The sequence below is a fragment of the Panthera tigris genome, chromosome B1, assembly GCF_018350195.1.
Source record: "Panthera tigris isolate Pti1 chromosome B1, P.tigris_Pti1_mat1.1, whole genome shotgun sequence".
NCBI lineage: Eukaryota > Metazoa > Chordata > Mammalia > Carnivora > Felidae > Panthera > Panthera tigris.
Genome location: NC_056663.1, coordinates 127107285 through 127121330, shown reverse-complemented (window position 1 = coordinate 127121330; position 14046 = coordinate 127107285). Strand labels below are relative to the sequence as shown.

Sequence of the window (14046 nt, the reverse complement as noted above, 5' to 3'; positions counted from 1 at the left end):
ATATGGCAAATGAGATATACTTAAGTATCAGCATCAGAGAGGTGATAATTGAAGCAATTTTCAAACAGATAATTTTTCCAAATAAATGTGATTATCAGGCTAAAATTCTAAGTTAAAATGCTTTAGTATAGGAGTGATTTGGAATATGATTTTCATTTGTAAAGTTCTAAATAATGTGAAGGCATATAAACTAAACTGAGAAGAGTGGTAAACAAGAATGAGAGAAGTATGACCTACATTGCCATCTGTTGGGGAAATGAACATCTGTCACGTGGAATGAAAGATGAAGTTTGGAAATTCCCAATGAATCTCAACAGCCAGCATTACTATTTAAGAGCAAAAACAGATTTCAAGCCTAATTTAGCTTTTTAATTTTTTTTTTAATTTGGAAAAGATATTTAAAGAAGAAAAAAAAATGTCTCCAATCAGTTAGAAACCATGGCTTTTAAGATTCCCAGATACAATTTTAGATCAAATTAGAATAGAATTGTGCTAGAGAAAGAATATTGTCAAAACTTATCTCCAGAGTAGATTTTATGCTCTCCAGAAGCATCTTGTTTTCTGACTAATGAATCTGTGCATTTCATAAGATATGGTGGCAAAAATCCAACCCCAGAATTTAGTCTCAGTTCTAACATGGTGTCATTTTGAGTAGTCATTTCACTCTTCAGATCTAAATTCCCTTGTTTATAATGTGGATGAGATTGGATTAAGTTATTCCTGAGGTTACCTTTCAGTTGCTCTCCTATTTATTATGTGCACCTATTTTTAAAAAGCCTGTTAATAATTGCGTGCTTGAGATATTGATTTTATAGATAGAAATAGTGTTCCTACAGCTACTTTTTCTCCTTCTTTTCCACCCCTCTTCCTCATTATTAGTGTTGTTGTTGTTATTATTCTACTTCTTCTGAAATCTTACATCAGTATCTTTTCTCTCCTTTAGGGTGGAGTCAGTGGGTTGACTGGAGAGCTAGAATTTGGAGATAATGGAGGAAATCCCAATGTCCACTTTGAAATTCTTGGAACAAACTATGGAGAAGAGCTTGGCCGAGGTGTTCGCAAAGTAAGACTAGACACATTGATAAATGTTTTTTTTTTTTTTTCCTAAAGCAGCTATAATTTTGTTTGATTTTACTCCATGCAATATGGTTACAGGAGGTATTAAAGTTCATATTGTAGTTTGAAAGAGAAGGGGAAGGGGAGAATTACGCATTTAAATGACCTTAAATACTTATCAGAAGTATTAAGCAATACATTCCATTTATGGCCTAGAATGATTAAAGGAAAAAATGTAATCTAATGGTTTCCTAGGGAACTAGCATCATCTTCTATTCATTATAATAATTTTTATAAAATAGTGGATTTAATATTTATAGAATGCATATCTTCTTGGTTTTTAACTTGTAACATGCACAAAATCAGAATGAGAGCTTTGATAAATTTCACATAGTAAGAGGAGAGTCTACTCTAAAAAGTGACATTACAGGAATTCAAATTCTATCCTTGTCATGTAATAAGTAGAAAATGATTTGTAGGAAATTCGCTCTTGTTCTATACCACAGACCACATGTAAGAAGGTGAGTGATAATAAGGGATGTTTTATGAACTACTGGTACAATAGCTTTCTCAAGGACAAATATAAAAGGCCCTGTAGAAATTACTTGTCTATAGTTGGGATTTGCCATTTTTTATATATTTTTGGTAGGAAAAAATCTAAGATGATTGAATGCACTTCCAGAGCTCACAACTGTAAATTTCTAACTGTATAAAGGTGGCTGAATTGAGAATAAGAGGTTCTTCCGTAGGTGTTTCTTTCCAATGCTGACATGCAGGCTGCACAGAAATATAGACAAAACAAAGTAAGGAGTTATATTCTAATCCGCAGTAAAAATTTGCCAGTAAACTTATGCTAGAGAGGAGTAGAAACTACGCTAATGTGTTTTTAATTATTGTTTCTTAGTGAAATGTAGGAGACATAAAAACTGCGTAAAACACAATGAGAGTTTATTGAATTATTTTAAAGGAAACACCACTACTATGGTCAAGAACTATAACATATCAAGCATCCTAAACACCCCCACAGACTTCTCCCTGATACATCCCTGACCCCTCTTCTCACTAGTATAACCATCAGTCTGAATTTTATGATACTCATTTCTTTACATTTTAAATATAGTTTTATCACTATGTGCATCCTTAAATAACATAATTGAATTTTGCCAATATTTCAGTTTTATCACTATGTGCATCCTTAAATAACATAATTGAATTTTGCCAATATTTCAGTTTATGAATGGACTCAATATTGCATATATTCTCTTTTCTTGCTTCTTATGTTCAACATTCTGTTTGTGTTATTCATTTTTGTCATTACATGTAGTTTATTTCTATATTGCTGTATTGTTTTCTACCACGTGAATGTGTCACAATCAACTGTGGGTGTCTATCCATTTTTAGATTATTACAAGCAAAGCTGTTATAAATATTCTTAGACATATATCTTGGATATATACTCTAGAACTTGTGCGTATATTTCTGTGGGTTTGGAGTAGAATTTCTTAATACAAGGAAGCATATTGGGGCACATGGGTGGCTCAGTCTGTTGAGCATCCAACTCTTGATCTTAGCTCAGGTCTTGATCTTAGGGTTGTGAGTTCAAGCTCTGTATTGGGCTCCGAGCTTGGCTTAGAGCCTACATAAATATGTATATATCTATATATCTATACACACATCTATATATCTATACACACATCTATATATCTATACACACATATATATACACATCTATCTATATATATATATGTATACACATATATATGAAAGCATATCTTGAATTTTACTGTATAACCTCAAACCCATTTTCATAGAGATTTACTAATTTTCATAACATCAGCAATGCAATGATTTCTTGTGGCCCTGTCTTCTCACCAAATTTTGGTTTCATTAGACTTCAGTTTTTATTAAGTTGTTTGTTATATAATGATGTATCTTCATGGTTTCTATTTTTGTTTCAGTGATTATATAAAGGTTCTGTATATTTTCTTATACTTTTTGGCACTTCAGCTTTCTTTTGGAATTAATTGCCTGTTCAAGTCCTTTGTACCTGTTCTTTTGGGTTGTCTTTTGTTTTTATAATTGATTCTAGGAGCTATAAATATATATATTTAAGTGGTTACTTAAATTCCATTTACTTTCACAGTCTCTTAACTCTAGAGAACAAAATGAGGGTTCCTGGATTGGAGGTAGGTGGGGGAAGGGTTACATAAGTGATGGAAATTAAGGAGGGCATTTGTTGTGATGAACACTGGGTGTCCTATGTAAGTGGTGAATCACTAAATTCTCCACCTGAAACTAATATTGCCCTGTAAACTAACTGGAATTTAAATAAAAACTTGAAAAAAGAGTATTTCCCTGAAGACCCTGGGGCAAGTAGCCCCTGCGATGGTAAAGTTGACTCTTTTCCCAGCACCTAGCAAGAAAAGAAAAAGAAAATCCTCTTGCCCATCAACACCAGTGCCATTATTCTCTATCAATATCCACCCTCCCTACTAGGGACTTTTACTTTTGCACTGGCAGCTGGAAGTCAACTCTTAGTTGCCAAAGCCTTCTCTCCTAACTACCAACAGTTATAAAGGTACACCTTAAATAAATTTGGAATTCATTTCTTTCATGACCCCTTGCAGTCAACAGTAGTGTGATTAATTTATCATTGATTTGGAGTATGTTAATTCTTTTTTTATCTGTTTGTTTCAAGTTTTTATTTAAATTCTAGTTAGTTAACGTATAGTGTAATTTTTGTTTCAGGAGAATTTAATGAGTCATCACTTACACATAACACCCAATGCTCATTAGAACAAGTTCCCTCCTTGGTACCCATCACCCATCTAGCCCATCCCCCCACCCACCTCCCCCCCCCAACAACCATCAGTTTGTTCTCTGTATTTAAGAATCTCTTATAGTTTGCCTCCCTTTCTATTTTTTTTCCTTCCCATATGTTCATCTGTTTTGTTTCTTACGTTCCTCATATGAGTGAAATCATATGGTATTTGTCTTTCTCTGATTTATTTCACTTAGCATAATACACTCTAGCTCCATTCACGTCACTGCAAATGGCAGGATTTCATTCTTTCTGATGGCTGAGTAATATTCCAGTATGTATATATATCACCTCTTCTTTATCCATTCATCAGTCAGTGGACATTTGGGCTCTTTCAATAATTTGGCTACTGTAGATAATGCTGCTATAAACATTGAAGTGCATGTGCCCCTTTGAATTATTATTTTTGTATCCTTTGGGTAAATACTTATTAGTGTGATTGCTATATCATAGGGTAGTTCTATTTTTAACTTCTTGAGGAATTTCCATACTGTTTTCCAGAATCACTATACCAGTTTGCATTCCCACCAATAGTACAAGAGGGTTCCCTTTTCTCCACATGCCCTCCATCACCTGTTTTTTCTTGTGTTGTTGATTTTAGCCATTCTGACAGGTGTGAGCTGATGTCTCATTGTAGTTTTGATTTGTATTTCTCTGATGATGAATGATGTTGAGCATCTTTTAATGTGTCTGTTAGCCATTTATATGTCTTCTTTGGAAAAAGGTCTACTCATGTCTTCTCCCCATGTTTTAATTGGATTATTTGTTTTTTGGGTGTTGAGTTTTTGAAGTCCTTTAAATATTTTGGATACTCTTTATCAGATAATATCATTTGCACATATCTTCCTCCATTCCATAGGTTGCCTTTTAGTGTTTTTGATTGTTTCCTTCATTGTGAAGATTTTTGTTTTGATGAGGTCCCAATAGTTTATTTTTGCTTTCATTTCCTTTACCTGAGAAGATATATCTAGAAAGAAGTTGCTCCAGTGAGTATCAAATCAGTTACTGCCTATTTTTTCCTCTAAGATTTTTATGGTTTCAAGTCTCACATTTAGGTCTTTAATCCATTTTGAATTTACTTTTGTGTATGGTGTAAGAAAGTGATCTAGTTTCATTCTTTTGTATATTGCTGTCCAGTTTTTGCAACACCATTTGTTGAAGAGACTGTCTTTTTCCCATTGGATATGATCATTCTTCCCCGCTTTGTCAAAGATTAATTGGCCATATAGTTGTGGGTTCGTTTCTAAGTGTTTCATTGATCTATGTGTCTATTTAGTGCTGATACTACACTGTTTTCACCACTACAACTTTATAATTTAATTCAGAGTCTGAAATTGTGATTCATCCAGCTTTGCTTTTCTTTTTCAAAGTTTCTTTGACTATTAGGGGTCTTTTGTGGTTCCATACAAATTTTAGGATTATCTGTTCCAGGTCTGTGAAACATGCCATTGGTATCTTGATAGGGATTGAATTATATATGTAGATTGTTTTGGGGAGTAGAGACAGTTTTTAAATGTTTATCTATTTATTTTTGAGGGGTGTGTGTGTAAACAGGGGGAGGGACAGAGAAAGAGGAAAGAGAGAATTGCAATGAAGGGTTTGATCTCGTGAACTTTGAAATCATGACTTTAGCCAAAATCAAGAGTCACACGTTTAACCCACTGAGCCACCCAGGTGCCCCTGGGTAGTATAAACATTTTTACATTATTTATTCTTCCAATCCATGAGCATGGAATGTTTTTCAATTTCTTTGTGTCATTTTTAATTTCTTTCATCAGTGTTTTATACTTGTCATATTACAGGTCTTTCACCTGGTTCGGTTTATTCCTAGGTATCTTATTGTTTTGGGTACAGTTGTTAATGGGAGTGATTCCTTAATTTCTCTTTCTGCTGCATTATATAGAAATGCATATTTCTATATTTAAGATTTCTGTACACTGACTTTTGTATACTGAGATTTACTGAATTCTTTTATCAGTTCTAGCAGTTTTTTGGTACAATCTTTTGGGTTTTCTATACAGAGTATTAGCAAACAGTGAAACAGCAAACTGTTTTCTGCAAATAGTGAAAGTTAATTTCTTCCTCCGTGACTTGGATGCCTTTTATTTCTTTTTGTTGTCTTATTGCTGTGGCTAAGACTTCCAGTACTACTAAATAACAGTGGTGAGAGTGAACATCCCTGTCTTGTTCCTGACCATAGAGGAAAAGCTCTCAGTTTTTCCCTATTGAGGATGATATTAGCTGTGGGTTTTTCATTTATGTCCTTCATTATGTTGAGTTATGTTCCTTCTAAACCTACTTTATTGGGAGTTTTATCATAAATGGATGTTGTTCTTTGTCAAATGCCATTTCTGCATCTATTGAAATGATCATGTGTTTTATCCTTTCTTTTGTTGATGTCATATATCACATGAATTTTGATACTAAGGTTATATTGCCCTCATAAAATGTGATGGAGAGGGTTTCCTCTTTTTCTATTCTCTATGAGTTATGTAGTATTGGAAGAATACTACATAGATGATAGGTCATTGTAATGAAGCCAACTGGGCCTAGAATTTTCTTTGTGGGATTTTTTTTTAATGACTGATTCTACTTTCCATGGTAAATAAAAAATAAAAGTCAAGTTTTCTAATTTTTGTCAACTCAAAAAGTTTTATTTTTATGATCTTTTATTTTTTCTATACATTAGCATAAAATTGCTAATATCTTTTTAAATATATGAAGCACTTCAGGATCTGAACTTATTTTCATTTTTGAAGTTTGTGTGGTAATTAGCATTTTAAAAATTATTATAGGGGCACCTGGGTGGATCAGTCATTTAAGTGTCCGACTTCAGCTCAGGTCACGATCACACAGTTTGTGAGTTCAAGCCTGAGTCAGGCTTTGTGCTGACAGCTCAGAGCCTAGAGCCTGCTTCAGATCTGTGTCTCCCTCTCTCTCTGCCCATTCCTGCTCAATTTCTCTCTCTCTGTCTTTCTCTCTCTCTCTCAAAAATAAACATTAATAAATACATAAATATATAAAAGTTTTTTTTAAATATTATGAAGACTTGCACTTGCATTAATGCTTTCTTTCCTAAAAAATATCTTGTCTACTATTAATAGAGCTAAACCAACTTTCTTTCCATTACTATTTGGATGGCATTTATTTTTACTATCCTTTTACTTTAAACTTTTCTGCATCCTTTTGTTCCATACATAATTCTTATTAGAAGTATATAATTAATTATTTGACACTAATTTGGCTTTCATTCCTAAAATTCAGAGCATTTCATGTATTTATATGAAAACTATTTACTAATACATTTACCTTTAAGTCTACTGTTTTGTACATTCTATTATTTTGTACATTTAGTGGCTCTTCATGCAAGTATTACTTAATTCCTTCCAAACCCTTAGGTGTTTTCCTTCCACTCTACTCCCAATAATTACCACCACGTTTAGGCGTAATCATTTTGCATCCGATTTCTTCTTTCTTCCAATATCTTTTGTGTAAACTATTTCATGTAGTGTTATGATTAACTTTCCTAAAGACTTATAACCCTAATACTTCCTGTTTTACATAAACACTTATCCCAATTTAATAATTAGATATGTATGCATTCACAAGGATGGTAACTATAGTATTTGTATCATTATAGCAGCTAAGAAGAGTTTGTTTAAAGAAATAGGAGGGGCCAGCATTGTAGCAGAAAAGCAGTAGCATAAAGGCTGAAGAGAATCCATTGGATTTAGGAACTCAAGGTTCATTAGTAACTGAGGAGAGACAGTAAAGCAAATGGGCTAGAAATGAGGCTGCTAATGTCAGGCTATTCAAATTATTGTGCTACTTAAAACCCAGTGACCTCAGGTGTGTCACTAAACTCTTAAGTAGGGGCAACCTGTATGAGTTAGTGATGTGACACATCCAGAACTTGCCTTTTACCTCAAAAAAGATTGCAATTTATTGTCACTTTTAAAGGAAATGTCAGCGGAGTTGTAATGCCATATGTTGAAAAAACAGGTCTGAAAGTAAAAAGGAAGGTGATGAGCAAAGGAAGTAAATGTAAGTATCGTATTAGCCCACCCATTTGGCTATGACAGTGGCCATTAAATGGCTGCATGAAGTTGAGGGGGCAAACTTTCAGAATGTAAGAGATTTGTGTATGTTTAAATGTTTAGATTAAGCCAGTAGAGAGGAAGAGAAAGAAGATAAAGAAAAGAAAGGTGATTGTTGAAAAAGAAAGTGATCTGGGAGAAAGAGGATTGGATCCATTTAGATGGAGTGCTTAATTTTAGGCATGGAGGGCATTGTTTTCCAGAGTGATGGAGGGAGAGAATAGGAAAGATGGTGTGAATGCAAGCAAGAACTACTCCCATCATAATAGCAGCTAAGAAGAAAGCATTTGTTTCAAGAAATAGAGGGGAGTCAGCAATGTAGCTGAAAAGCTCTGTTGGCTCTGGGGGTTACAGATTTCATTGCAGCACTAACCTACATGGTTATATATTTTTGCCCAACAGTATTTAGTTGACGGAGTGTATTTGAAGTAATGTAAGATTGAGATTTCATCAGATTGTTTTTGTTTTGTTTGTTGTTTTTGATAGCAATAAAATGAGGCCTTGAGGGTAAACATATTGACAGGGTGATGGCTGAAGAGGCAAATCATGAAATCCAACATGGACATGCACAGGAGGAGTCTCAACAACAGGCAGAAAGTATAGCTTGAAATAACAGAGCCCTCAGTAAGTCTGAAGAGGCTGTGTGTTGATTTGCATTAAATGAAAGACCTTCAGAGCCAGGAAGTTGTGTTTGAGGAGACATCCAAATTCTTGATTCAAAGGTTTGGATGGGTTCCAGATGCTCAAAAAGTCATGGATGTGAGGATGGCAGGAGTGGGCTTCATTTAGCCTTCCAAGGTCAATATAGTTACAAGATCAATGGAGTTGCTTCACCCCACTCTGAATTCAAAGTCTACATAATATGTCATCTATGCCGTTCAGTTGACAACAATCAAATACTTCATATTATGTCTAATTTATTCTTAATAATATTAGACCACTCCTGTAATTATTTATATTTCCTTGCTCCAACTCCCAAATTGGATTGAAACACCCAGTGCACTGGCATTACATAGATTTTATGTAAAAGGGACCGTAATGTTTATAGCACCTTTTACATTGTTGTCAAAAATTGTTGTATTATTATTTTAATTTCTTACCTGTTGTTGTAACACAAATGTTTTTCTACCAAACTACAATTTTAACTAATTGCTGAATTTATAAAACTCCAAATCTACCTCTCAAGTTATTTTAAAAGTACTGTACATAAGTTTGTGGATTGCTAGCTCTGTTTATAAATGGGGCAGTTCTTTCATATAAGCATCAACCCTTATATAATGTATTCTGAGATACTATCAAGTAAAGGCATTACCATGCAAATAGTTACAATACAGATTTACTTAGATATGCCTAAAATTAATGTTCCACTCCCAGTATCTCCATGTATCAAAAAGAGTAAATGGCTTTCCAATTGATGAACTGTCAAGTTGTCAGTGTTTATTCCACTGCCAGTGGCTAAGTGTATACAATGCCCACAGCCTTATCACCTCGAGCAGGGGGAATGTCAGCTCTCATAAACTGACAGGATTGTGTCTGTTTGGATTTAAATGTGAGATTGACCATGTCCCAAATTTTGGACTAGTCTCGGCTCTCTTGGCATTGTATGAGTGGAGGTTTCTTTTTTCTGAATTTGAGGAGAATGTAAAAAGGATTGTCTAATGTTCACTGATGTTGATCAAAACGAAGAGCTCTTCTGCTTTGATATTTTTTTACATGTTCTTTTCCTTTGATGTAAGGTGGTGTTTCATTCAGTAGAGATGGTACCTTCAAGGTATTAGACACCGTACCCTTGAAGATAAATTCAGGTAAACCTCAAAGCCAAATTTTTAAATCATCCAGGTTTTCTGTTTTCTTAAACTTTCTCCAAGAATATGTTTGTTCTTTTTTCTGTTCATCAAAATACAATATTTCCAAGAAGAAAAATACTTTGATAACATCCTATCCAATCTCCTAAAACTAATTAGAATACATAAAAACCAAAGATTAAATTATTTAATATAAAGTATCAATCTGTGTTTTTTTTTTCTTTCCTTAAAAGAGAAATTCTCCACAGTGTGTTTGTTTGTTTGTTTTGGGGGTTTTTGGTTTTGGTTTTGGTTTTTTTGCTTATATGAAGTGTTCTTTGTTCAGTTTCATTTTGCCACTGCTACTCATTTTTTATTATGAAGATGGAGTTTCAGCATTAAAATTTAACACTCTAGACTTATGTCTTTGATCTTTATCACAAACAGGAAGATAAGACCAGGAAAAAATAGATTAAACCTGGTTTCACAACCCATCTTAATTGCATAGTAATGCTTACTATCTTCATAAAATTGTTTTCTCATGTAAGATGATGAAATAAAATGGTAGCGCAGAGATATTGTAGCTCCTAGGTCTAATTGCTTCTCAGATAGATTTAGAATCTTTACTCAGGTTCTCCAACATTAAATTCACAAATATAAAACCTATTTTGCATTCTTGGGAAAACTAGCTGTTTTTGCAAAGGGTATTATATAGGTTGTCATTGGTCCATTTTTAATAAACTGAAATATTTTACTGTCTTGCAAATAGAAGGGGAAAGAACAGTTTTACCTTCAAATGGCCAATGATTAAATGTTTTCCTGGTATTCTTCAACATTATATCTGTGTTCTGGTTCTGGAATATGTAAATAGCCTTTACCTTTACTATTAACTTGTTTTATGTTTCCTTCTAACACTTTCTGCTCACTGAAATTATATGCATACATGTAATTATATATACAATCTTCATTTTTGTGTGTATAAAATATATGTGTATGTGTGTTCACATATAAATGTAATGTATTTACTTGTTTGCAGTAAGGTTTTCCCATTACAATGTAATTCTGTGGGATAAGAATGTCTATTTCTTACTATTCATTTCTTACATTCATATAGTAGATGTTTGTTAAGTATTTGTGAATGAACTGATGAACACATGTGGATACTAGCATGATAATCTGTAAGATTCTTCGCTGTATCTATGAATATAAGAACCATGTTTTTTATTCTAATGAAAAATTAGTATGTGCACACAAATTAATTATTGGCATGCCACATTAGAAAATGGATGTGTGATTATAACCTTTCCATCAATGTATCCTCAATACCTTGCAGAGTTGGACATTTGATCACCAAAACTATAATCAGTTATTCTAAGGGTTAAGTAAGATTATGTATAATTTATTTTCAGAAATTCATAGACATAGGGAAATAGTGGATTGATTTTTCCAAGCAAATAGTTAGAGTAATTTTTCTAAGCACAAGGGAAAGACCCTTGGTATTTGTGAATCAAGATTGTTTTCTAACAACTAGGCTAGATTTAGTAGATTGTAATGTGGAAAAGTATATAGCCTTGGCTGTTCAACATACCTGGGTTGAAATTCTGTGTGATTTTAGGACCACTAACTCAGCCAGTCTCAATTTATTTGTCTATAAAATGTGAATAATAATACCTATCTCTTAAGAGGATTGTAAATATTAAGTAAAATTATGTTTGTAGGATACATATTGAGGAATAATTAAAGTCATGTCAGTTTGCGAGTGGGCAGTAATCTATGTGATTCATTTTAAGGCCAGTGGAAAAAAATGCAGTATAGTTACTATTCTGATAAGAAATTGCCACGTGAGGTGGGGAAAGTCATTTCATTTTAGGTGTGATTGACAGAGCATTATACATGACAATCACAGTGATAGCATGAAACATTACCTTTTTGTTTCATTTAATATTCTTTCTGACTCTAAAATTCTATAAGTCTGTTAATCAAGACTTAGGAGCATATCCAGTTTGATGGGAAGGTAATAGCGGAGAATCTGGTAACTAACACAGCCTGCATAAACCCAGTCTTCATAATTAAGCCCATTATTGGAAAATCTGCCATCCTTACTGTCATATTTCTAACAATGAATTTATTGTCTTGGAAGGTTTATATAATGGAGAGAATCTAGAAAATGTTGTGAATTGACAATATGTTGTGAATACAACAGCTTTTTTTTCTCCCAGTCTCCTTTATATATAATACACAATCATGATAAATTTAGCTCCATCAGCTTTATTATGATATGTCTTCAGGAAAACATTTTGTACCACAAAGTGATGTGATAATCATACTAGTACCTTGTAAAATTTCCAGGGTGTTAGAGTCTCAAAATTCTTGACCCCAGCAGTTTCCTGAAGGGTGAGAGAACTGTGCACTCTCAAAAAATGAATACTGTCAACTGGATCAGTTCTGCTTTGAAGGGAGCTCACCTACTATTACTACATAGAGGAGAAAATGACAGTTGTATCCAATGATGTTTACAGTTACTCTGACCTTCCTGGAGGGGTTTTCTGTTGCTTGGATTGAGATGACTTCTGAGGGAGTCTTGCTTCATGCAGGCAACATTTATTGCCTCTTGTAGAGAACAGGAGCTATCTTTTCTGGTGGACTGGATGATGCTGACTTCTCCAGCATGGGGCAAAGATCCCTGATAAGGTAAATTCCAGTTGCAAATGTTGGTGGAAATAGAATCAAGAGCTTTTCTGGAAGTACTACAAAATTTGGATTGTTTGCTTGGTATGGATTACTTTTGTACTTTTGAGGAAAGGACTTATTTGAGGAAAGTAGTTGCTATTGCCATGCAGACACTCAGGGAATGTTCGCATATGTATGTTCTACCAAAGAGACTCCTGGGTCTGTGGTTCCTCTCTGATTGGGTTAAGAGTTCAAGACCATTCCTAATACAGAGGAAGCAAGGTTCAGTTTCCTTCCTAGTCCAGTGGACAGCACCCACTGTGAGACACACTGAAATCTGCCTTACCCCCCAACACACATGTGCACGTACACACACACACACACACACACACACACACACACTACCAATAAACTCTAATCCAGCTCAAATTCAAATACACAATGTGATGGTACATACTATCCACTGAACAACTTCATTTCCGGTTTCAGCTACAAATGGTAATCGATGTCCAAAATCCACTGCCCAAGGAATAATCATTAATGCAATCTAAATTAAGGAATACACAGAATTGAGAAACATTTGTTCGTATGTGTACTAATTTTCCAAGGTTTCATTGCTGTGATTAAACTTTAAGTGGCAGATATCAAAGATTTATTTCATAAAGGTTGCATGAATGGGCAGATCAAGATGGGATCAAACAGTGTGAGTCATTTGTCCACCTATATTGGAAATTCACAACAGACTAACTTGTAGTACAGTGACTCATGGTATGGTAGGTTCAGTTGACCCATAATCCCAGAGGTTTGTCATTGCACCTCAAATAATTTGCTTTCTCTCACCTCTGAATTTCTCTGTAGTCTGTCAAAATATTTGATTAAATATCTCTTATTCCCTCTAAGTCTGTCTTGACTTCAGGGGATTATAAATTCTCCTTCAATAGGAACTGGGTTTATATATTGTAATGATTATAAAAATTTAAATAGTCTGGGCCCATAATCTCACACAATTTGCTAATAGAGCCTTCATAACTCATTTGTTTGGGGACCTTCATTCAAACTAATGAAAATTTTGTTGATATCAGTGATGAATAATTGAAATTGTAATCATGGCTTTTGGTGACCACTGATTCTATCTCCTTCTTCCTGCCTCTCGCCCTCCACCAAGTAATTTTATTTTTCTTCATGACCAAGACACCTAATACACTAAAGCTAGTCAGACACCATTAAGACTTTGGTCCAAATTAAGTTGTTCTACAGTGATTGGAAAATGGGGGGGGGGATTGATATTTATTAACTTCTTTTGAAGAGAAAGTACATTATTAAGAAAAACTTGTTTGAGACCTTGGGTTGGCTGGATGTGTAAACTATTGCTTCCTTTTAAGGCTCTGCTATCAGTTTGAATATGTTTCCTCCAAGGTTTCTTTCTTGGCAAAAAGGTGATATATTGCAATAAAAATAAATAATACAATTTGTTGCATTTCCAAAGAGTGGAAACCAATGATTTGTGTGCTAAAATCAATGTATTGACTGTGCTAAAGACAAGCACATGTTATTTGGCAACTGATCTTCATCCCCAACAGCATGGAGACTATTAACATATGCTTGTGAGTGGACATAT

At 34.1% G+C, this 14046-nt stretch overlaps 1 protein-coding gene across 2 annotated transcripts in view; it reads left to right on the top strand.

Annotated features, from left to right (window-relative positions):
• The window catches only part of GRID2 (glutamate ionotropic receptor delta type subunit 2), a 1443376-nt gene that overhangs the window by 905156 nt on the left and 524174 nt on the right, over nucleotides 1–14046 (top strand). For both annotated transcript variants that reach the window (XM_042984179.1, XM_042984178.1), the window contains one exon: nucleotides 944–1063. In XM_042984179.1, coding sequence (XP_042840113.1) covers nucleotides 944–1063 — 120 coding nt within the window. The remainder of the gene's footprint in view (nucleotides 1–943; nucleotides 1064–14046) is intronic.